General features: G+C 35.3%; 2 protein-coding genes across 2 annotated transcripts; both read right to left on the bottom strand.

Moving 5' to 3' along the window:
- Nucleotides 1–10,742: 10,742 nt before the first annotated feature.
- On the bottom strand, nucleotides 10,743–11,484 carry LOC109220235 (two-component response regulator ARR22-like). Its single transcript, XM_019384693.1, has 2 exons — nucleotides 11,236–11,484; nucleotides 10,743–10,916 (listed from the first exon to the last, which is right to left on the bottom strand). Exons 1-2 carry the CDS (start codon nucleotides 11,482–11,484, stop codon nucleotides 10,743–10,745), a joined length of 423 nt encoding a protein of 140 aa, XP_019240238.1.
- A 2,331-nt stretch (nucleotides 11,485–13,815) lies between these two features.
- LOC109220237 (coatomer subunit epsilon-1-like) lies at nucleotides 13,816–17,680 on the bottom strand. The gene is made up of 7 exons (XM_019384694.1): nucleotides 17,348–17,680; nucleotides 17,170–17,259; nucleotides 16,217–16,368; nucleotides 15,076–15,211; nucleotides 14,848–15,003; nucleotides 14,495–14,574; nucleotides 13,816–14,198 (listed from the first exon to the last, which is right to left on the bottom strand). The coding sequence occupies exons 1-7, from the start codon at nucleotides 17,513–17,515 to the stop codon at nucleotides 14,105–14,107; spliced, it is 876 nt and encodes a 291-aa protein (XP_019240239.1). The 5' UTR covers nucleotides 17,516–17,680; the 3' UTR covers nucleotides 13,816–14,104.
- Nucleotides 17,681–24,811: the final 7,131 nt, after the last annotated feature.

Raw genomic sequence — 24,811 nt, 5'->3', positions numbered from 1 at the left:
ACTCCGCTCGTTCAACCCTTGTGTAAAATCTTGCACGGCCCAATCATCCGAGACCGGTGGTAATTCCATTCGATCCATTTGAAGTCGGGACACGAACTCTCTTAGCATTTCATCATTCCTCTGTCTTATCTTGAAAACATCCGATTTCCTTGTCGCAACCTTTATGGCCCCGGCATGTGCCTTTACGAAGGCGTCTGCTAACATAGCAAACAAATCAATAGAATTCGGTGGCAAGTTGTGATACCAAATCATGCTCCTTTTGACAAAGTTTCCCCAAATTTTTTCAACAAAACTGACTCGATATCATCATCATTTAAGTCGTTTCCTTTAATCCCGCAAGTGTACGAGGTAATTTGTTCATTAGGATCGCTCGTCCCGTTGTACTTAGGTATATCAGGCATACGAAACTTTTTAGGAATGGGCTTCGGAGCCGCACTCAAAGGGAATGGCTTTTGTACGAATTTTTTGGCATCCAAACCTTTCAAGACCGGGGGTGCCCCTGGTATTTGATCAACACGGTAGTTATACGTCTCCACATTTTTGTCATTATCCTCAATCTTTTTCTCTCCCGAATTGATTCTTTTGCTGAGTTCCTCGAGCATCATCATAATCGTGGGTCAGTCCCCGAGCCATTACCGTTCGATCTTTCTGGCACCGGCTCAGTACGGCGAGTGATTTCTGATTCGACCACACATGGAGTTTTATGCTGACTTTGAAGCTGAGCGATAGCAACCTGTTGAGCTTGTAGCATCTCGAATATTACTTGGAGGCTAACTTCCCATCTCCTACACCTTGTGTTCCTTGGCCACCAGGTCGGACTTCTCTACGTACACTTCCCCCGAGGTCTGTGCCTAAATCCTTATTCAAAGCAATGTGTGAACTAACATCGACTGGTTCCACATTTGGCACTTCCCCAGGGTTAATCGGTGGTACACCAGCTCCCGGAGCAACTACATTGTTGTTTTTCCCATGAAATCCAAGACCATCATCGCCGTGTACGGGTACGTTTTATGAGTTTGACATGTTTTAACCTGAGAACAAAAATTCTTGACAAGAACAAGTATGAAAATAACGTGTGTTATCAGAATCAGTACTGAAATAATCACTATTATCTTTGGCCCCATGGTGGGCGCCAAACTGTTTACCTCGAAATACGAGTAACAATTAAACTTGTTTGTGATTTTAAAGATACGCGATCTAATTCAATACTAATTAATAACCAAGGAATCAAACGTATAAATAAAGATGTAAGTTGAATCAAACCAGTGCTTAAACAAGTCTTGACCTCGAGCTATGATGGCCTCAAGGTTGGTCAGCAAGAACAGTAAAGTAAAAGCAATAAAGTTAAGAGACAATTCTGATGAGTAATGAGCAAGAAAGTAAGAGAGTATATTCTATTGCCAATGATAGATCATCGTTACAAATGATTGGTATCCGCTTTATATAGTAGGGGAACCCTAAATAAGGTACATTTCTATTTACAGTAAGGAATCTTATTGGGACAGCTGTCCAACCGCCTAGTACAAATCTGTACTAACTCGTACAAATCTATTTCGGAATTTACGCCATGATCTTGGGGCCATCGCGGGAATCTCGCTCTTTCTGTTATAAAACCATAATGGTATTATCTCGAGGTTGGCCATACTCGGCTCCGATGTTCCTCGAGCACTTAGATCTTCGAGTCTCGTATTCTGCCTTCGAGCTCGAGCTCGGTCCATATTGAACTTGTCCTCGACGCGACCCCTCGAGCCTACGAAATTGGGGACACATAATTTTGACCGTATACAAAGTCCATGTCGTCTGAAGAGGAATTCAGTGAGCAAGAGATGAAGAATATGCTCATCAATTATAATCAGGACCCATAAGTTTTCCCATTTCTTTTTCTTACTTTCCGTTAAGAGTTTGTTAGAGATTATTCTTGTAAAAGTCCGTCCTTTTTTTGCACATACTCTATATTCTTCTTGGGAAGTCCTCTCAATTTTTTCTTCACCATTAAAATGAGTGATTCTGATGTATTTGCACGTCAAATATTGATAAATCAATCAACATCGGAATACTAATTTCACAAGATACCGAGATGAACAACTAAGTTAACGAGAAAAGCTAAAAGGACTTCTCTGTAAACTTGATCAAATTCCAAAAGGTAAATGTTAAATTGAAGTCTGTATATTTGAGAAAATAAAGTTCGATTTATATATGTGTGAATAATTTTGTACTTTGAATTGGATAGGAAAAATGCAATCGGATAAAGCAAAAGCATTTTATCATTCCCTCACAGGATTTTTATTGGAGGTATCTTCCCCAGATTATAATTCGGAGGCTGAAAATTAACTTGAATAAGCTGTGAGTTATACCTTAATTTCATAGTTGTCATTTATTTTCATTTTAACCATGTATTTTCTTAATAGCTTAACTGGGTGAAAAATTGCTCGAAGCATATCACTCGTGGTAATTGCTCCTTGAAATTTGGCGGGAGGACTTCAGAAAGCTAAAGATTGCTTCGAATATGTCATTAAAGAGGTCAGTTTTTTTTAATCCTTCTAGGATTCGATATTTGTTGAAGATATGTTACTTCCTAACTTCATATGATCGATCCAAGTAGAAAGCAAGGAAGTCTCAATAATACTCGTGGCGTAAAGCCAAATTTTAATAAGGGATGTTTCTTTCTCTTTTTTTTTGTTTGTTTATAATGTAATTATCTTGTAAAATATAGTATTAAGATTACATTGGTTTCTTTTCTTTCTTTCTTTTTGTTTGTAGTGTAGTTATCTTATAAAATATAATATTAATATCCATATTGGTATGAAAATACAAGTTAATAAGATGTTAGTCACGTATTTATAATTCATTATCTTGAATCTTAGTGTAACAAATGTTATTTACCAATATGAAGATTTGAGTAGCTTAATTCAAAGTTCTAAAATATTTTTATTGTTAAAAAATAGATAGTCCTTCTTTCTACTTTTATAAGAATTTTGAATTTTTTTTTAATTTTTTTTATAAACTTCAATATCGTCTAAGCAAAAATATAATAGCAAATCCAACTAAAAATATTTTTGGGGCTCTAAAATTTAGAGGGCCTAAAGCAAAGATTTTATTAGCTTACCCTTGAACCGCCCCTGATTAGGACGTGAGACAAATCTTGTTCAACTGAAGACAATTCTCGTGCAGCTATGACTTAGTGTTTTTAGACTAACTAGGGTGTAAACTGAAGTCTTAAAGAATGTAACTAATTCATAGTATTTTGTTTGTGTGAGTGTGACATGACAAGCAAATTCAAGCCCAAATCGAACAGATCGGAAATTCTTTAGATCAAGGCAGTGCGGTATATTTATAATAAACTGAAAACTAAATTAGATAAAAGACGAGAAGAAATGAATCTGATAGAAGACACTAGTAGAAGAAGCTCACATCAGAACAAGCCTGTAAATCATAGTTATGTTTGTAATTTCTGTTTATGTTACACTGCCTAGTGTTTCAATCTTGATCTTATTATGTTATGCAATATTTGTACCTTGCTTTCAGTGCAAAAATGCAGGCTATGACGTATGAGATTTTGTCTGAATGACATACACTTCGACTATATGTCATGTTTATTTTTTCTCATTGTTTAGTGTTTCAATCTGAAAAAAAGAAGGGCAAAGTCTTAGATATCCCCTTAAAGTTGGCACGTTTTGAAACAAAACTAGTCTCTCTGAACGTGCGTTGCACGTTTATCTTATTTTATTATCATTAAATTTATATTTTAATATGTTGAATTTTAATTATATGAATATTTTAAGAATTATTGTTATAGTTATAAAAGCATATAGACATATTTATTTGCAAACCAGTGTTTGTTTTACAATCTTCTCCATTATTCAACATAAAAAGTTAAGTTCTGCTTGGTTTATTTTTATAAATTACATAAAATTATTTAGCTTGAGATAATTAAGTATAAATTATTAGTTCTTTTTAATCCAAAGAGAAAGCATCTCTGTAAGACGACATCATACTGAAATTAATATCATCTACCTTAATATAGTTGTAGGACATAAAGAGTAAATTATCTCATGATTTGATGTATTACTATCACAAGTGGCACAATATTCAAAATACTGATAACAACAAGAATAAAAATAAGGATGAACCGTTTTTACAGATAACATGTCTGGAAAAGACGCTAATTAACAACAACATTTCGTGACAAAAACAATAAGTAAAGGCTCGAAAATACATCAAGTAACAAAATTAAGGCTAACAAAACAACCCAAAAAGAAAATATTTACTGATCTATAGAATCTATTAATAACTGCAAAAGAGAGATAAAATTTATATCAACTGTAAAAGGCATGAAACATCATGCAAATAAGAAAAATAAGGGTACAACAAAGACAAGATTTATTAAGTTATAAAAATTAAATAATTGTGAAGTCAAGTTCCCAACAAGAAAACTGTTGTTAAAAGAAATCTAATATTTCAGAGGTTCACGACAGAAAAATAATCAAAAATTATTCTTTTTGTTCGAATTTAAGTGATACTCTTTTTTAGCCAGCCTTAAAGAAATGAATCTTTTTATATTTAGTAATGATTTAACTTTAAACGTTCTACTACCCTTAGTGAAATGATTAATTACAAGCCACAAAAATTCCTATAGCTTTAAACACCTTCACATAAATTAAAATGGAGAAACTATTAATAAATTAAAATAGTGCGAACAAATAAAACTCCCTGAACCAAAAAATTGCTATGAAGTAAAAGTAAACGAAGATACCAAAAAATAATATTTTTCAAAGGAAATTTTGATTTTTAAAAAGTTTCATAAAAAGTGTACTACAAATATATAGTACCAAATTAATTAAACAGTGAAAATATACGATCATGTGGGAATGTGAGAACATAAAAAGCAAACTTACAATATGAGACAGACAAGTAATGTGCAATGCTTTTTTTTTTTCTCTTCAAATTCTTTTTATGAGATTGACGTAAATGTTTCTTTACAGGAAATTGTTTAATTTACAACCAAGCAACTTTTAGATAAAAATTAATATCAAACCAGTTAATAAATATCAAAGGACACATCCATTCATTTTGGGGTGTTCTGCACGACATTCTTTTTTCTTTTAACTAAAAATGATAATTAAATTATTTAGAAGGGTATTTAGGTAATTTAACTTTTAAGTTAGGGAGTTCATACTTTTAATATATTATTATTATTATTATTATTATTATTATTATTATTATTATTATTATTATTATTATTATTCTAGTATAGATAGATAGATATAAATTTATGGGGTGACCATATAGACACTTGAACTAGTCCAAAGTGTAATTTTTAAACATCTCTGTTCATCCTGGCATACCGCGTGTTGTACATATACTAATGAGCGTGTGATACCTATTTTAAAGTTGTTGAGTCAGAAAATTAATGATAAAAAACTCTCTTTATATAACTCATGCCCATACTACCTTTTCCCAACGATTAGAAAAAAGCCCTATCCCCTAATACTCCTCTTCTCCCTAGCTGAAAATACCATTGAAGCCAAAAAATTTCAGAGGTCATTTTATGTGTTTTCTTCTACATCTCTCTTAAATCACAATAAAGGCTTCCATATATTTTTCTCTCTAACTACTTATCTCCCTTCTCCAAAAAAGTTGACGATGAGACTAAGTAATGGGGCTATGATATGTCATTGTAGGGAAAAAGTAGTATTGTAGACTTCGTGGTCTCCAAATAATCCCGGTCGAAGATTTTATGGATGCAAATATGAATGAGTAAGTAATGATTTTATGTTTCTTTGTTTTCCTTAAGTTTCAATTTTTTTCTCCGTTTTTGGATATTAATCATCTATTGCTTTGTGAATAGGCTGAATGCAAGTACTTTATGTGGTACTGTTAAGTTGAGCTGGACAGAGGTAGGATCTGCTCGTTAATGGAGATTCTATGCTATGCCATGCAAGGCAGAGTATCCTGCCTTGAAAGCTGAGAACATTCGAGAGAAGAAGAGAAGCCAGAAAGGAAATGTTTCATTGCATTTTCTGTTACAAGTGGAGCTGAATATATAGAAGAAGAAGCCGCACTAACTGAACTCTAACTAACTTCTTCCTTTAGCCCCCTCTAGTTTCTCTAATTACAAATTGACACCTCACTTATTTAACTGAGTTGTTCCTCTAGCTATGTTGACACTCTCCCTCAAGCTGGAGGGTGAAAGACATTCAACACTCCTAGCTTGGAGAGTAACAACTCATGTTGAGCTGCCCCCAGTCCTTTAGTCATCAGGTCTGCAAGTTGTTCTTTTGTGGGCATATACTCTGTCTTGATCAATCCTTGTTTGATTCTTTCCCTGACGAAATGGCAATCTATCTCTATATGTTTGGTCCTCTCATGGAAGATTGGGTTGCCAGCTATTTGTAGAGCTGCTTTGCTATCACAATGTAAGTCTACAGGTTCTTGCACATTGTTCCCTAGCTCCTTTAGTAAACCTGTCATCCATAATGCTTCTGCCACAGCTGCTGCCATGCTTCTGTATTCTGCCTCTATAGAGCTTCTACTCACTGTCTGCTGCTTCTTTGACTTCCAAGATAACAATGAGTTTCCCGGCTTAGCCACATAACCTGTGACAGATCTTCTTGGGTTTGGGCATGCTGCCCAGTCTGAATCACAGTAAACTGTGAGAATATTGGTTTGTCCATTGCTCAAAAGGATTCCTAGTCCATGACTTCCTTTAATGTATCTAACCACCCTTAATGCTGCTTCTATATGGGACTCCTTAGGAGATTGCATAAACTGGCTCAATACTTGGACTGCAAAGCATATGTCAGGCCTTGTAATTGTCAGATATAGCAATTTACCAATCAATTTCTGATAACCACATGCATCTTCTAGTGGAGCATCTCCAGTAGTAAGTTTGTAATATTCAACAACATGCTTGTCATATTCAACAGTAGTAAGTTTGTGATTTTTCTCCATAGGTGTTGAGACTGGCTTGCAGCCACTCAACCCTACTTCTGAAATCAGCTCCAACGCATACTTTCTTTGGTTTAGAAGAATGCCTTTATCTGATCTCATCACTTCAATCCCTAAGAAGTACCTGAGCTCACCTAGGTCCTTCATTTTGAAGTTCCTGTGTAATGTTGCCTTTGCCTCTTCAATAAGACTGTTACTGCTTCCTGTTATTAGTAGATCATCAACATATATCAAAACCACCCTAATGTCTTTGTTGCTTTTCTTTGTGAATAGAGAGTGATCATAGCTGCTTTGCATAAAACCAACTTGAAGAAATGCATTTGTCATCTTTATATTCCATTGTCTTGAAGTTTGTTTCAAGCCATATAAGGATTTCAGTAGCCTGCATACTCTAGACTCCTCCTGGCTATGAAATCCTTGTGGAAGCTTCATATAGACTTCTTCAAATAAGTCACCTTGGAGGAAGGCATTGTTGACATCCATTTGGAAGAGAGGCCAACCTTTGGATGCTGCAACACCAATGACTGTCCTTACTGTCACCATTTTTGCCACACGTGAGAATGTATTATGGTAGTCAAGACCCTCTTGTTGAGTGTAGCCTTTGGCCACTAACCTTGCTTTTTACCTGTCTATCTCACCATTAGCTTTATGCTTAACTTTGTAGACCTATTTAGAGCCTATTGCTTGTTTGCCAGCATGTAGATTTACTATCTCCCAGGTGTGATTATCCTCAAGAGCTTTGATTTCCTGTTCCATTGCATGAATCCAATTCTGATCAGCTGCAGCTTCCTTATAGGTCTTTGGTTCAATGACAACTGAGAATGCCTTCTAGTAGGATTGATATGTTGGGGATAAGTGATCATAAGTAACATGATTGGAGATAGGATATTTGCTCTTTCCAGGTAGATTGCCTGCAGTGGTGTAATCCTTGAGCCAAATGGGAGGTCCTGCATGCCTTTGTGGTCTTGTAGCAACCACTGCAGGTGGAGAAGAGGGATGAGGAGGTGTAGAATTAGTTGTATCAACCTGTTGAGGTAATAACAGATCAGGAATCTCTACATTGGTTGGAGTTGAATTCTCTTCTGCAGAGATGATGTTGGTATCTGTTGTAGAAGGTGCATGAAGTTCAGGGGAATTTGGATGAGGTTCAGGTGCAATGGTTGGAGATGCTGGTGTGTTTTGCTCACTATAAGTTGGAATGAAAGATGGTTCTCTGAATTTAGTAGTTTCTGAGAGCTGTAGTAATAGTTCTTTATCATCAAGAGAATTGTGTTGGAAGGGAAACACATATTCCTGAAACTTGACATCTCTACTGACAAAAAAGTGTTGGTTTCAAGGTCACACAATCTATAACCCTTCTGAGTTTCTGAATACCCCATAAACACAGTCCTTGATGCTCGAGCTGTAAATTTGTCCCTTCTGGGCAATACACTAGCATAACATTGACACCCAAACACCCTTAGATGATCTGTGTTTGGTACCTTCCCATACAACACAGTATAGGGAGTTTTGCTTTCTAGGACCTGTGTAGGTAGCCTATTGATCAGGTAGACTGTTGTTTTAACACATTCACCCCAAAACTTGATAGGAATGTTGCTCTGAAATCTTAAGGCTCTAGCTACCTCCATAATGTGTCTGTGTTTTCTTTCCACAGTCCCATTCTATTGAGGTGTATAGGAACAACTGCTTTGATGAATACTGCCATATGAAGAAATTAATTCATTACATTTAGAATTAAAAAACTCTGTACCATTATCACTTCTCAGAATCTTGATATTCACCTCAAATTGAGTTCTTATTACAGAAATAAAATTCTTCAGAACTACATAGACTTCACACTTTGACTGTATCAAACAGACCCATGTATATCTGCTGAAGTCATCAACAATACTAACAAAATATTGCTTTCTATCATAAGTTGGGGTCTTATAAGGTCCCCAGACATCTAAGTGAACAAGATGAAATATACCAGTGGTCTTAGTATTGCTAGTCGGGAACTGTAATCCACATTGTTTAGCAAGAGGGCAAACAGGTTTCCTCGGCTTAAACCCCTGAGACTTCCCTGCTAACATAGTCAAGGGATCTCTGTTGGTGTCAGTCACACCTAGTGTCCTTTGACTCTCCTCCTGTGTAACAATGGCATATGCCTCATTCATAGAAACCACTGGCCTTCTCATCAACACATTATTGTAGCTCTCATTTAACCCCATGAGGAACTGAAGCAATCGTTGCTGCTGCAAATGAATCAAAAAACGCCTAGATTCCTCACAATCACAAGAAGGTTTAGGTGCCAAAACATCCAATTCACTCCACAGATCTGACATCTTTGAGTAGTAAGAAGTCACTGAATCAGTGCCCTGTCTAAGTGTGGCTATTTCAGTCCAAAGATGATAAATCCTTGTCAAGCTACATCTATCAAATTTTTCTTCGAAATCACTCCTTACTTTTCTAGCACTAGATGCGAAAACTATGCTTGACATTAGCTCACTCGCAACTATACTTCCAATCCAAGGCAACATAATCACGTTACATTTCTCCCATTGTTCTGCTAATTCCCCCTATACGTGGTCTTAACACAACTTCCGTCCACAAATCCAAGCTTACTTTTACCCCTAAGAGCTAGTTTCATTGCCTACTCCATATGGCGTAATTTTCTGGCCCAGTTAGTTTTATAGGAATCAAAACTAGTCCTAGAGCATCGGATGCTTGTAGAAAAAGTGGATGATTGTGTTCAAGTAGGGTTACCTCATTTCCTGCCATGCTTGAAGAATTAGGGTTTCGTTATGACTTCAATCCGCTGGAATTTTGTTGGACCATACACCGCAGCTTCTGTAAATCACGATTGTCGCTCTAATACCATATTAAGTTGAGCTGGACAGAGGTAGGATCTGCTCATTAATGGAGATTCTATGCTACGCCATGCAAGGCATAGTATCCTGCCTTGAAAGCTGAGAACATTCGAGAGAAGAAGAGAAGCCAGAAAGGAAATGTTTCATTGCATTTTCTGTTAGTGGAGCTGAATATATAGAAGAAGAAGGCACACTAACTGAACTCTAACTACCTTCTTCCTTTAGCCCCCTCTAGTTTCACTAATTATAAATTGACCCCTCACTTATTTAACTGAGTTGTTCCTCTAGCTATGTGTTGACAGGTACGATGAGCAAATGTCTGACCAAGCTCGGAGGGTTATTTGGGGCTTACTGAATCGAGTCAAAGGGTATGAAAAGGAAGAGCCTAAAGCAAAGATTGTGAAGAAATGTCTTTTTGTTTGATGTATTCTTGTCTTAATTTGGATGTTTATCATGTAACCTGCTGTAGATTTTTGGATATAATCTTATGTTATTAGGTCTTTTAGATGTAATTCTTGAGAGGTATTATTTGGCTTTAGACTATTATTTGCTTACATGGAAAAGAAAATACACATGTTAGCATATTATTCGTTCATTTGTCATGTAAGTGGCGTTTGAACCTCACGCACAAAGTCTAACATACAGATGTGTTTAAAAACTACACTTTGGACGAGTTCAAGTGTCTATCTGGTCACCCCATAAATTTATATATTTATTTTATAAAACGTGCCTAGTTTAAGAGGTTATCTAAGATTGGTCTGTTCTACCATTTATTATTAATTTCTAAGCATGGTATACATACTTTAAAACTCATAACAACCATAACAAGAAAATACTATAACTAGTCCCGGCGAATATTAGTTTGTCGACTTTATTCCATATTTTTTTCTAAAGATTAATACATGTATATATCATATTCAAATCGAACTTGTGCTTTTGATAGGTCTAAGCATCGTCTTTAAATTTCTCCACAAGAAGGCGAACAACATCAACAGTAAGTGGCTTCTGATAATAATAATCAAGACCAGCATTCATAAATGCTTCTTTCTCTTCTTCTCCAGTAGAAGTCACTCCCACAATCAAGCTTACCACATCCATATCTCGAAGTTCTTGAGTTGCCTACATAATAAAAATCTTTTTAAAATTCTTTTTTTTTTACACATAAATTAGGATAAAGTTCAATATCCAAGCTAAAAACAAATGACAATTAAGGCAAACGGCAGCACAGTGCACGAAGCATCTCGCATTTACATAGAGTTTGGCAAAAGGCTGCACTTCAAGAGGGAGTGATGTGGACAGCCTGCTTTGATGCAAGTATCAGCGGCTGATTCCACGTCTCGAACTCGTGACCTATAGGTCACACGGAAACAATTTTACTGTTGCTCTAAGGCTTCCCTTCAAATGACTATTAATTGAAAAGAATTTAACAAACGCATACCTGTCGACCGTTCATCACTGGCATATCTAAGTCCATTAGAATCAGATCAAAGCATGCACCAGCGCGATGAGCAAGAACAGCTTCTTCGCCATTTTTCGCCTCATGAGTTTCCACACCAAATTTCTTCAGAAGTCCTTTGTGTACCATTCGAACTACACGATCATCATCTACTATAAGTGCTTTGAGTTTTTTCCCAATGTTGAGATTCTTATTTGAACAAGACACATTGATATCATAGCATGATGACATTTTTCCTGATATTAACATTTAATAAACCACAAAATATTAGTATATCAAATTAGCAACCTTAATTGAGAGCTTGAATAATTGAAAAAATCTATTGTCAGCTTATGTTGCGGGGACTCTCCAAAACAGCTAACTGCCGAACCATGTCGGATCCTAAAAATACACTATTTTTGGAGGATGAAACACCCACACATTGACATTTTCGGAGAGTTCGAGCAACATAAATTGTAGCTCACCATTGTATATTTTCCAAATGAAAAAAGTAATCTACTTTGTTGGTGTGACAATTTATTACCATGTTATTATATGCAAATGTCATGACACTATCAACATCCATTATGGCACATAGCTAACCTTCTTAAAACAAGACTCCTATTCTTTCAATTTGACCATAATCTTATGTTCTTTATTATTTAGAGAAATGGCTACAAATTTTCATTCCCCTGCTAATTAACATGCATGAAATAGGACCGATGGTTTTGGAAAAACAAGAAAAAGGAGTATGAAATTCATATACAAAAGCGAAAAACAAACTATTCAGGCAATGGTAGTACCTTTCTTTTGCCCAAAATGAAAACTTGAATGCTTTACCTCTGATAGTACACAATCAAATATGCCAAATATCTCATATTTATATAGAAATGAATAAGCAACAATGTTTTCTCATTAGCCATATTTGACAAAGAACATTAAATGATAACCCCAGAAGAGGAGTTACACCTGAGATTTGGTATCACACAACTAGATATCATCATTTATTTTTGCTTCATTTTGAAAAAGAAGCTTTTGAAATCATGTACATGCTATATATTTCAAATCTGATTTGAATATCTGGGGATACACTTACGATTTGCATCTGTAAAAATAAATCTTTTAAGCAGTAGATTTGATGTCTTTATAGATTTCATTTCAAATAGCAAATCTAATGGAAGTTTGCTTTCCCTTCTTTATCTTTTCTCTAATTTTCCTTTGGAATAATTTTTTTTAGAAATTTAGGATATTTGAAAAGAACAATAATAATTTAGCTGCTAAATTTCTCGAGTTCTTACTTAGATAGGTGACACATGCTTCAGTTTAATAGTAATTATTTAGATTTGATTAACTAAACTAGAGTCTTAACCATGATTACAATAATAAATATTTCCATGTATGCAGCTTCAAGTTAATTGTCTTGAAAGTTTGAAAAAGCATCTTAAACATTGTCTAGCTAAATTCATATTTCTATTCACACCTAGAAAAGCAACTGGTCATGAGGGACCATTTGGTTAAGTAGGAAATATGAAGAACAGCGATATTAATACAAACTTCTTTTCTGCATCCTAGGCAACTCACAGCTTGTTTGGATGGTTGTTAGTTGTTATCCATTGTATTGTATTGTTATTTAAAATATTTTTGCTTTGATTATAAATAGGCGTGGCAAACGGGCGGGTCGGGTCGGATATGATTCGGGTCGAAAACTATGAAAAACGGATAAATTATTCGACCCGACCCATATTTAATACGGATAATAAATGGGTTAACCAGCAGATAATATGGGTAATCATATTATCCATGACTTCTTGCATATGATCACTTTTGAGAGAATTCTTAGTCTTCCTAACTTGAGGAACCCCCCAATTTGAGGCTTTACAAATGTAAAAGTTAGACTCATCGGTTATCCATTGGTTACCCATTTTCTAAATGAATAATATGGTTCTTATCCATATTTGACCCGTTTTTATAAAGTTCATTATCCAACCCATTTTTTAGTGGATAATATGGGTGGTTAACTGTTTTCTTTTAACCATTTTGCCATCCCTAATTATAAATCAAATTTTATTATAGTGTATCATTAAATAATTCATTGCACAACAATAAAATGACTCATCTTATGTGACAACTGACAACCAATTTAATTTTTGTTGTATCACTACTGTAGATAATTTAGCCTAAATATTATAAGATAGTAGGACCTTAAACTCTACTAAGAACATTAATTCTGCAAATAACACTTTTAACCGCAACCTAAACTAATTACATCCGATAGTCACAAAAGTGTATGAAATTTATATTTTTTTACATATAACATACAGATATGTGCACACACACACACACATATATATATATATATATATATATATATATATATAAAAAAAAAAAAAATATATATATATATATATATAGTAAGTTTAAAAATAATAATGTGTTAAATTTTTCTTTGGGCCTTGGAATTATGAAAACTGTTACAAGCCAACAAGTAATTAAACTCAAAATACTAATTCCTAAAACCTANCTATAGCAAAGAACTAGAGCTAAAAAAAAAAAAAAAAAAAAAAAAAGAGGAGAACATCAAAATTGACAAACAGTTACATCCCGCCAGATCAAACTATAATTATCACAAAGCGCACTTCATGGACGGAGTAGTCTTATCAATCATTGGCCAAGAAACTACAAAAAATTGCAGGTAAAATGTTTATATTGACATGCCAATATTTAAATTGTCCAGTGAGAATAACCAAAAAGATAGCTTCTACAATTGCTTGTTGACTTGGTGTCCTGCTTTAGTATGAAAACAAAGCGACATGCGGCAACTTCAGTAGCAGAAAGGACCATAACTGAAACAACATTAACATAAGTCCATTCTTCAAGCGACAGTTTGGACTGCTCTATCAAAACTTTCTTCAGCAGATGCCGCACGCTTGACAAGAGTGTGGTCTGGGTGCGATAATTTCAGCTGGCTGCAAAAACCAAGTCACACGAAGCAGTCCATTAGTTAACCTTTCTTGCTACCACGAAAACAAATTGACACTCAGTGTAATAGGGGGGTCTCCCTCCTGAATTTCACTAAAATCACGAGGCTAATGAAACTAAACAAGGAACTAGAAGAAGCTGAACAGCCTAGATTAACATGAACTTTTATGAACCAAACCTTCCAAAGCTGCAAATCAATGATATGACTTAATCTGGCAAATTATAACATGTAATTCTTTCATAAGAAAGTTAAACAAAATGATAACAATATTACTCATCATACTTGAGATAACGGGCAGATGGTTTTCCAAGGTGAAGACTGCAGACAATCAGATTGGCCAGTGTCTCTGGATCCTTTGCGTCCTGCATAAATCAATAAGCTTCCAAGTGATATAGGAATGGAGGAGCACATTCTTAAATATTTTCACAAAAACTGTGGGCATATAACAAGAAGACATAAAAAAAACGGCAAATGCCAAGATAATGTGTTCTGAGAAATTTTTTGCTTAGTGAATAACTACCAAAAGCATTCAGTACAATCAACAGAATTTGGAAATATGCAGCTAAATTGATTCTTTTATAAGTAATAAAAAGCTTATTGATAAATATAGAAGACAATGATAATGTCAAAGTGACCTTGTTCAAGGCTTCAAGCAACAGCGTCTCAGCTTCATCGAAGTTACCCATGTGCATGCAACAAACAGCCTTTCCATTCAGGATTAAGCTAGTCATCTGATACTTCTCAGAGAAGTCTTGGAAAATAAGATATGCTTCTTGTATCTTTGAACCACCCTGAAAATAAAATATATTTATGAATATTCTTGACTAATAGTCTTTGAACCGGCAATTGGAATTGTTATGTACCACTGCCAAGTTTAACCATGCATTCGCAAGTTGAGTTAGTGTATGATCTTCATCAACTTGCTGCATGATTCTCAACTGTTTCTCTGCATAATCTGACCTATGCATCTTAATGAGTATCTGGACATTCAAAGCATGCCTGCATAAACACTTTTAGTAAGGGAAATGAAAGATACTCTCATACATAAACTCAATCAGTCAATCATCAAAGTAGATGGTCGGAAAAGAAAAAAGTATTCCAGACCTCAAATCAGTTAAAGCAGAAACACAAAAACGTTAGCGCTACAACATTTTCAGTTCTATAACTTAAAAACCTGACAAGATATATCTAGAAACTATAACCAGGTAAAGCAGGAACGGAACGATAACTCAGTTTGAAATGAAGCTTCTTAATCTAGCTCGAATTCAACCATGATGAGGTATGGAGATGTATTAGTCTACAGTTTCTTTAGCCAAATCTCTCCGGGATGTGATCACTATCCACAAACTTCAAAATGATGAAGTTCCAGTCATTACAATACCGTGATCGGTAAAGCAATTAAAAATTAACTAAAAGGGACACAGATATTGAAAAGCGAAACATGGTGTACAAAAGTGCACAAACAGAAGTGGATAATCAAACAAAAAAATTGGAAAGAGCCACTTGAGAAATGGAGGATTTGAGGGAGGGTTTAGAGTTGAACAACTAATATTCTGTGATTGATTAGCCGCAAGGTGATCCAGCATAAACTCATACTTGCAAAGCACTGCACTAAGATAATTAGTGGATTCTAGTTATACTTCCCCGGGAAAAAAGTTATGTTATTATATCCTTTCTTTAATACTTTCTGGTAGACGACCATTGTCTGTATCACATCTCACATACACATGCCTTTTGTCTCAGAATGAGAGCTCACAGAGTTCCTGACACAGAATTTTGAATAGCACTAGTCCTTTGCTAAGGAAAAATAGTAAGTCATTAAAAGAATAGAACTGTATTTAGACGCACACAAGCATGAAGCACCATAGTATAATTAGTACAATGCCAATAGTCACAGAAAATAAAGCAATCAATCCATCACAAAGCAAATTCCTCAATGTTTTCTACATTTTAGCATAGTGACCTTCTAAGTTATCATACAACAAAATAGAAGTAGCAACTCACAATTCCATTGTTCCACCAGCATTTGTGTGCTTCAGAGCTTCATTGTAATCCTGCTCGTGCGTGAACACAATCCCAGCAATAAGCCTTAATATAGGGTTGCTTCCTATGGCTGGGTCTCCTAACAATTCATGAAGACCAGCAATTGCTGTTTCCTACAAAATAAAGAAGAAAGTTATTACTAATTACCCCCTCTAGTCCATAACAAATAGGGAATAACACTTGTGCAAAGCGGAAAATTGAAGATTATAATAAATCATTTACCGAAAACTTTCAGATAGTTACAAATAAATTATTCATTTTATTTTATCAGGGATCAAACAGGAGAGAGAACTTATCCCGTAATGTCACTTGAACTGAAATTCCTAAATTGCAACATATACAATAGATGGATGGACGTACTTGAGTTGTACCAATCATGTCCAGCATAAATCCCTCCAGTTTATGGAACGGGACATGAATTAGCAAAAGGCAAAACACTATATGTTACATAATATGTCATTAATCAGGGGTATCTCGTACTTTTAAGAAACACAGACAAAAAACTAGTTAGTTTATTTATTAAATTAAAAGGGATTCAAAGAACCTTAAGTGACAAAGGTACCCAAACAATAACATTGGAATCGCACTTTACGCTCAATATTTGGAGATGAAACTAGCTGAAAGATGGTAAAAGAGAAGGATAATAAATTGGATCGCTAAATTTTACCACTAGGCATTAAATTATGTAAGGAACGAACACAATTAACAATTGGAAAGTCACTCTTGTATCCCCGGCCCCACCCCCCAAAAAGAAAAAAAACTTCTTAATCCGGGCTCAATTTTCAGTCAGATCTATGTGTTAACCTAGGCGATTCATGGACACCTTCAAAATTACGGATAACAATACGCAGTACTAGCATTTTATCAAAAGATCACTGGAGTAAAAAGGGGGAAAATGGAATAAAAATGTTCACCTTATTATCAGGGTTAGCAAGGTACAAAGCAAGCAATTTAACAGCCTGAAGTGGAGTAGGAGCTGATGCGTCGATCTCATTGATCACAAGCTGCAACGAGAAAAAGAAACTATCTGGTAAATGGAAACAGAATTTACAATCACAGAAAAACTCAAATCAAATCCCAAATAATCAAAACCTGGTAACTCCCTAGGGCAATATAAGATCGGTAAACAAGAGTGTCTCTTTCAACGGCGTCGTCCTGGGAAAGATTGGGAACATCACTGTTGTTAATTGCGGCTTGGTATGCACCAATGTAGAAGTTGTTCCTCAATCCAAACAACGGGTCTGGTCCTGCTGCTGCCATTTCTCAAAAGTGTCCTTTTTATTTTTCTTCTCTAACACAATTCTGTATTCCTTCTTTGCTAGTATTATTGTCCAGATTCAGATCTCAGAAAATGGCTTTTAAGAGGAGAACAATTGAGCAACGAGCGTTAGGAATGAGTTGGGCGGGCCTCTGGTTGTTGGGCCGGGTAGCTTCTTTCTTTTCTTCACTATATTAGTTTATCTCAAAATTTATCTGTAATTTCTTTAAATATGATCCATGCATTTTTTTTCTGTTGTAAGTGAAGTCAATAAAAAATATTATTTTATTTCATTAAAGTCGTCGAACTTTACCTGTTGTATTAGCAATGACATAATTATTTTTTGCATCATTAAAATCACTCAATTATGTGTGTTAGTCTTCAATTTTTCGACATCAAAAACTGATACATCTTGTCACATCAACAAATTACAAAAACTTAAGCTTGTCAAAACCACATTTTATACTATAACCAATTAAGTAAACAGTAAAAATAAAAAATTTAAAAGTAAGATCGTTCATTTCCTACCAAATGTATTTTGGCATACCTAAAATTTCTATTTTTTTTTTTAGAGAGTTTTACTTTGTGGCTAAGTCATTTTTCCCCTATAAATATAGGGGTCTTACCCCATTGTAAATCACCTAAAAGCAATAAGAATTCTCTCTCTCTTTCTTTGCAATATTCTTCTTTATTGTTTTATAACATGTTATCAGCACGAGACTCTAACCAATTGAGTAGAAACTTTGGGATTGAGCATAATAATTGTCAATTGTTCTATAAACTTCCTTCATGATTAAATTTTGGATTTAAGGTAAGTATCTTACTTTATGTTTCTCTTTTAAATTCTTAAAATTCTATAATTTGATTTTATATACAAGCAAAGACAACATAGTTTGATTATAACTCTAATAGAGTTTGTAAGAAATTATAACCACCTGAAGTGGTATAAATTTTATGCCTTGCCATGATCAAATTCAAGTATGACTGTGGCAAAGAAGAGGAAACTCGTCCCATTAAATTTGCTTCATTCTCGTCCCCTTAAGAGAATGTGGTAGCAATATGTAATAAGTCTGAAAGAAGACAAAATTATTACCGTGAAGGTATCAATGAATGTGGACGCGGCAATAGACGAAATTATAATCGTCATCATTGTGGTAATGAGAACAATAAGTATTCTCAAAATAATCTTTCACTCCATGAAAGTAATATTTGTCATCGATTTGACATGAGATTTTGTAAATCACATATATATGACTATGATCCATTCATGATGTGAATGTGACAATGTGTGATTTATGAATACATATTCATTCTTGGAAGAATATGAGCGTTCTAGTGGTATATACCACATTCACCTCTAGAAGGAAGTTTGAGAGAAAATAAGTAATGTCATTACTATGGCATAAATGGTCATTGGTCACGTAGTTATTGTACGCCAAAATATTTTGGCAATGTGATTATTAAAAGACAATGGTAATGCAAGAAACAGATCTTGCATATAATTTTGACCATAACCATAATGGTATAACTTTCTCTTTAAAAGAGATATTCACCATATGGATGTTGATGAATATGTGGTAGTACCAAATTAATTGAGAGCTCTGGAAGAGCCAATTATTACTATTTTGGAGGAATAAATTGATTATCAATAAGGCATTGTGTTGTAGTAAGTCTCAAAGAAACTTAATTGAGTTTCTAAAGTGTTCGCGAAAGCGGTTGGTCATACTGAGACTATAAATAAAGGAAAGATTTAATATCTTCTATTACTATAACTTGTAGCGTGATAATATGTATGTGAAAAGTTACCCGTTTTATTCTCCAGTTTGTACTACACAAATAAAAGAATACCATAATAAAGTGGATGTTTATTGATATAAAAACCCATATCATAATAAACTTGGAGTTTATTGATACTTGCACACATTATGGTGTAAACCTGAACTTTATCAATAGTGATAATTTATCCACTTGGCATAACTAGTTTAGCAATATCAATTTAAGTATGATGTGCAAAAATAAAAGAGAGTTCATATGGGTAAATATTACAGAACTAGAAAGTTCTTTACGAATTCTCTTACGTTGCTTGTTCTTATTAATTAATAGACCAACTAAAATTGGGATTGAATCCCATGAATGCGAAATATCAAAGGTGAATATGGGTCCATTCATCTGCCATGTATACCACATAAGATGCATCTATGAGATGGTTACATGTGCGATTATTATTAACCCGCAACAAGGTATTTGCGAGGTAACTTGGTCAATAATTTGATTTAGAGCATAATTTCCAGATTTTTTATTCAAGATAGTTCATCTTGATAAGTTGGTTTACATCACAGTTGGTTTAACAAAATAATTTATTGAGTTCCTCCACTTAATAGCTAAACAATTGCTTATGGGAACAAAGTTATCTATATCAGTTTGATATACGTTATATACCAAAGTATATTATTTTCTCCCCTCACAAGTGGTTCAGGGTCAAGAACCAGATAATTCTTTCTTATTATTATTGATGTGCGGTGTATATTTTGATTAACACCATAATACATAAAGATGGGTTCTCAAAGTTGAGGAAACAAGTTAGTTTTTCTAACATGAGGGGAGACATGATAAAAAGTTGAGAGAAAGTTACGTGGAATGAATTATCATGTGTACATCTAGATCCTCGAATAAAATAATATGAACTTGAAGTTCATAAAAAAATAATTCATTTGCAATATATTGCAAAGCATGCTAGGCGCATTTGCTGATCCAAAGAAAGTAACTATATTCTCGTTGCAAATGCTCCTATTAAGTCCTAGAAGGACAAAGTCTATGGTACGCTTAAAGCATATAGACAAATCGGTTTCAAATAAACTTCTTGATAAAGAAGATGAGCAAATGATCAAAATGATCATAATAAAGGAGGCAAGTTGTCACGCCCCGAACCTGGCTTGGACGTAACACGGCACTCGGCACCCGACTACATGTGACCGTGCGAACCAACTGGCTGGCTGAATCAACATGTGGTATCATAACATACTGAATGCAGAAGATAAACTAACACATGCTGATATACTGAAAATTATGGATGATATAAATCAAAGTGCGGAAATACTAATACAATTCTGAAACATATTTGTAGCCAACATGGCTTAATATGAAAAGTCTGTGACTCTGTCTAACTGTTACTATAGTCTATGAAGCCTCTAATAATATACTGAAAATACTGACTGCCTTTAAGTACTGAAAACTGTAAGATAATGATAATGCCCCGAAAGAACTGGGGATCACCAAATTAGCTGGTACGAGAATCCTAGCGCTCTCAATCGTCAACCTGTTAATCATTACCTGCATTGTGAGATGCAGGCCCCGGGCAAAAAGGGACGTCAGTACATTTGAATTGTACTGGTATGTAAAGTAACTGAAAGAAAGAATTATAAATGCTGAAACTGAAACTAAGCTGATAACGGAAATGATAACTATTGAAACTGAAACTGAAGTGAGAACTGGTAACTGAACGGATAACTGAAAAGATAACTCATAACTGATAACTGAACTGATAACTGAAAAGATAACTGATAACTGATAACTGAACTGAATAAAGGAAGTAAGGATATGAATACTCCCTCTTCTGAATGATGAACAACCTGCTTAACTGAATATTAAATTGCGGCCTCGGGCCAAGTATACGTATACATAACTGCGGCCTCAGACCCAAAGATGCATAAAGCATTAGCTGCGGCTTCAGGCCCAAAGATAGGTGTTCAACATTCAGAGATTTAAAATTAGGAACTGAGAATCATACTGCAATACATAATAGTGAAATACTGAATCACGCCGAGTTATATGATACTGGAATACTGAATCATACTGAGTTACATAATACTGGAATACTGAATCATACTAAGTTACATAATACTGGAATACTGAATTGGACTGGAATGAGACATGTATTCTTGAACTGGTTATGAACACTGAAACTGCAACTGTTTATGACATGCTGAGTAAGCTATACTGAGACTTCGGGGAATCAAACCCAAGTCTATATTGAATACGAACTGAGCTCACAACGTTCAGAATGAATGTCATGAACGAGTTATGAAGCTAGGGAATAGAAGTTCTACAACTATTCAAGGAACTAGGCTTAACTGTATTTCTGAGGCAATTGATACGTTGTAAAAGAAACGTAGTGTAGGGAGAATCATTAAAATTCCCAAACATAGAGAGTTAGCCTCACATACCTTAACTTCCTGCTCTTGAGCATAATACAACGTTTGTCAACCCCTTTTAACTTTAATCTAAATCAATACAAGTCAAAGGGATTCCATATTAGCAATGATCCTCATGTTTTGGTCACTTAAGCATCTTGTCAAACACTTGGTGAAAATAAAGCTTCATAGTCCTTATTAATGGTGTCTCTACACCCAATGACCCATTCTCTTGTTCCTAGATAAATTCTAAAGCATCAAATTGCTATGTTCAATACCCTTCATTATCACCCATAAGATAAACGATATCTTTAATTAATAATCAAAAATCAACAACCCAATCCTATAATTTTTCATGCTTTTCTATCAAACCCATCAACTCATATCTCATGAACTAGGGTTTATAATCATTAAACCAATGTTAGAATTAATTAGAGGGTGAAGATATTACCTTTTTGACGTTCAATCTTCTTGAATTCGAGTTCTGGGGTTTCTTCTCTCAACAATGGTGTCCCAATCGAATATCTAATGATTTGGAGGGTTTACCCATGTTAATAAGATGTTGGGAAATTGAAATCAACTTAAAAGCCCCATTAGAACTTACCTTGGGTGGTGGAAGGACCCTTAAGGAGTTAGGTTTTTGAGAGTTCCCCTTTCTAGAGCAAGTTTTTATGTTTTGGGGCTGTGGGGGACGGAATATAGCTTTAAAACGACCCCCTCACACGCGAGTTCGCGCACCTGGAGGCCTGTTCGCACGAGAGTTCGCGCTCAATGGCAGTAACACTGCCTCCCACGCGCGAGTTCGCGCACCTGAAGGCTTGTTCACGCGAGTGTTCGCGCATACGCGTACTGTTCCGAAAAATGCACATAACTTTATGCACAGAGATCCGTTCGGGCTCCATAATATATCGTTAGGAAAGATATTTCAAAGGCCTACACTTTCATGCTTTAAGGTTTCTCAAATTCCTTACACATTTTCACTAAACACTGATGGAATACAGACCTTCTGCAAACTTAGTCGATTTTGTCAAATCTTATGCACCTCACTTTCCATCTTGATTTTGAAACAACTATTTTCACCTACAATCATCCCGCTAGGACTTCATATGTCTAAAATATCAAATTAATACCCATTTAACATATCCATACCTAGTCCGAATGTACGGGGTGTTACATTATCTCCCCCTTGGGATCATTCGTCCTCGAATGATTGTCCTGACTGTAACTTCTGCTAACTCCGGACCTTAAAAGGGTCTGGTGGAACCACGAACTTTCATTAACACTTGCATACTAAACATAATGAATACATGATTACTGAACTGCTGAGATACTGAACTGAACTGCATTGAATGAATATTAATCTGCCATGAATACGTGAATACTAACTAACATGGATATCTAAATATTGAACTGGCACGAATATTTGAGGATTGAACTAACATCAATATCAGAGTACTAAGCTGGCATGAATATCTAAGTATTGTACTGACATGCGTAGCTGAGTATTGAACGGACTTGAATAGCTGAGTATTGAACTGACATGAGTATCTGAGTACTGAACTGGCATGAGTATATGAGTACTGAACTGATATTAGTATCTGAGTACTGAACTGACATGAGTATCTGAGTACTGAACTGGCATGAATATCTGAGTACTGAACTGACATGAGTATCTGAGTACTGAACTGACATGATTATCTGAGTACTGAACTGACATGAGTATCTGAGTACTGGAAACTTGAATGTTATAACATGATACGTGAAATACTGGTTGTACCACCACTCATTCTGGTGGCAATTCCAACTCATAAGCTAATTGACCGATCCTTCGCAAGATTCTATATGGCCCAATATAGTAGGGACTATGCTTTCCCTTCTTCCCAAATCTCATAACGCTTTTCATAAGCGAAACTTTCAGAAACACCTAATCATCAACTTGAAACTCTAGGTCTCTATGCCGCACGCTCGAATAGGACATTTTGGCGGCTCTGAGTTTTCTTCAAACGCTCTTGAATCAACTTAACTTTCTCTATAGTCTGATAGACCAAATCGGGTCCTAACAACTCCACTTCTCCAACATCGAACCAACCAATTGGCGACCTACACCTTCACTCATACATAGCTTCATACGGTGCCATCTTGATACTAGAATGGTAGGTTATTATTAGCAAGGTCAATGAGAGGTATGTGATCATCCCAATTACTCTTAACATCAAGGACATATCCTCAACTGCTTAAATAAAATGCTCTGCCTGGCCATAAAGTTTACGACGTTCTTTTTCGTGTCGTTCAACCGATAAATCTCCTTGTCATGATGCATATTTGGGAACCTGGATGGAAAGAATACCTAGAATTATGGGCTTCTAATACGATCTTCCCTCTTTAAGTCCATCTACTGGGACACACAATCTGTCCTAGTACCTCAAAGTCCTATCATCTCCCCCTTATTCAAAAGCCATCATCTTATACTTGTGAATCTCCTCTTCAACTGCAACACGTAGGGATCATCAAGTTGTTTCTCCTTCTCAACGGCTACTAAGGGGGAACAAGTCCTGTTCTAGACAACAACTCCGTCATCTTTAGAGCCCGAAGTCGAACTCCTATCTTGGCTGGCGAACTTCTTTTACCAGAGTTCTCTTATCTACCTCAATCATGAGTTATACTTCCCACACTTTATCTTTTTAAGAATTTCCTGAAAACACTTATAGAATTGTTGTGAGCTAAGTCTTTAACCAGTACTCCGAAGACTAGAGTCTCGTGCAATGGCACTACCCTCGTGATACATAACTGGGCATGATTTTATAGCTTTCTGTGATCACTTTATCATCAATGACTAAACTCGGTGATCATTCTACTCACTTGTTTTTCTTACACATGCTAAGCATAATCCTTGTGGTAATTATACAATTTTCCATCATTACCGAACTAATTTTCTTTTTCATATCCCATGCTACTATTCGAATTTCAGATCTCTATCTGCACTTACTGATGGTTTTTCACATCACCCCCTTTAGACCCTAAAAAAGTCTTATACTTGTGAATCGCTTACTCCTTTTTGTTGGGAGATCCGAATAATCTTTCGCTTATTTTATTTGGCAAATTCCTTCC

This window comes from Nicotiana attenuata, unplaced genomic scaffold (assembly GCF_001879085.1).
Source record: "Nicotiana attenuata strain UT unplaced genomic scaffold, NIATTr2, whole genome shotgun sequence".
NCBI lineage: Eukaryota > Viridiplantae > Streptophyta > Magnoliopsida > Solanales > Solanaceae > Nicotiana > Nicotiana attenuata.
The sequence above is the reverse complement of the archived record's forward strand: the minus strand, read 5'-3'. Positions and strand labels throughout refer to the sequence as shown.

Bases quoted from the DNA above. Each gene is read 5' to 3' on its own strand.
- LOC109220235 (XM_019384693.1), bottom strand. From the start codon at position 11,484: ATGTCATCATGCTATGATATCAATGTGTCTTGTTCAAATAAGAATCTC. The intron at 10,917-11,235 runs GTATGCGTTTGT...TTTATTATGTAG, and splicing joins CAGTGATGAACGGTCGACAG to GCAACTCAAGAACTTCGAGA.
- LOC109220237 (XM_019384694.1), bottom strand. From the start codon at position 17,515: ATGGCAGCAGCAGGACCAGACCCGTTGTTTGGATTGAGGAACAACTTC. The intron at 15,212-16,216 runs GTGAGTTGCTAC...GTGTTTATGCAG, and splicing joins GCTGGTGGAACAATGGAATT to GCATGCTTTGAATGTCCAGA. The intron at 15,004-15,075 runs GTACATAACAAT...TTTTATTTTCAG, and splicing joins CATGGTTAAACTTGGCAGTG to GGTGGTTCAAAGATACAAGA.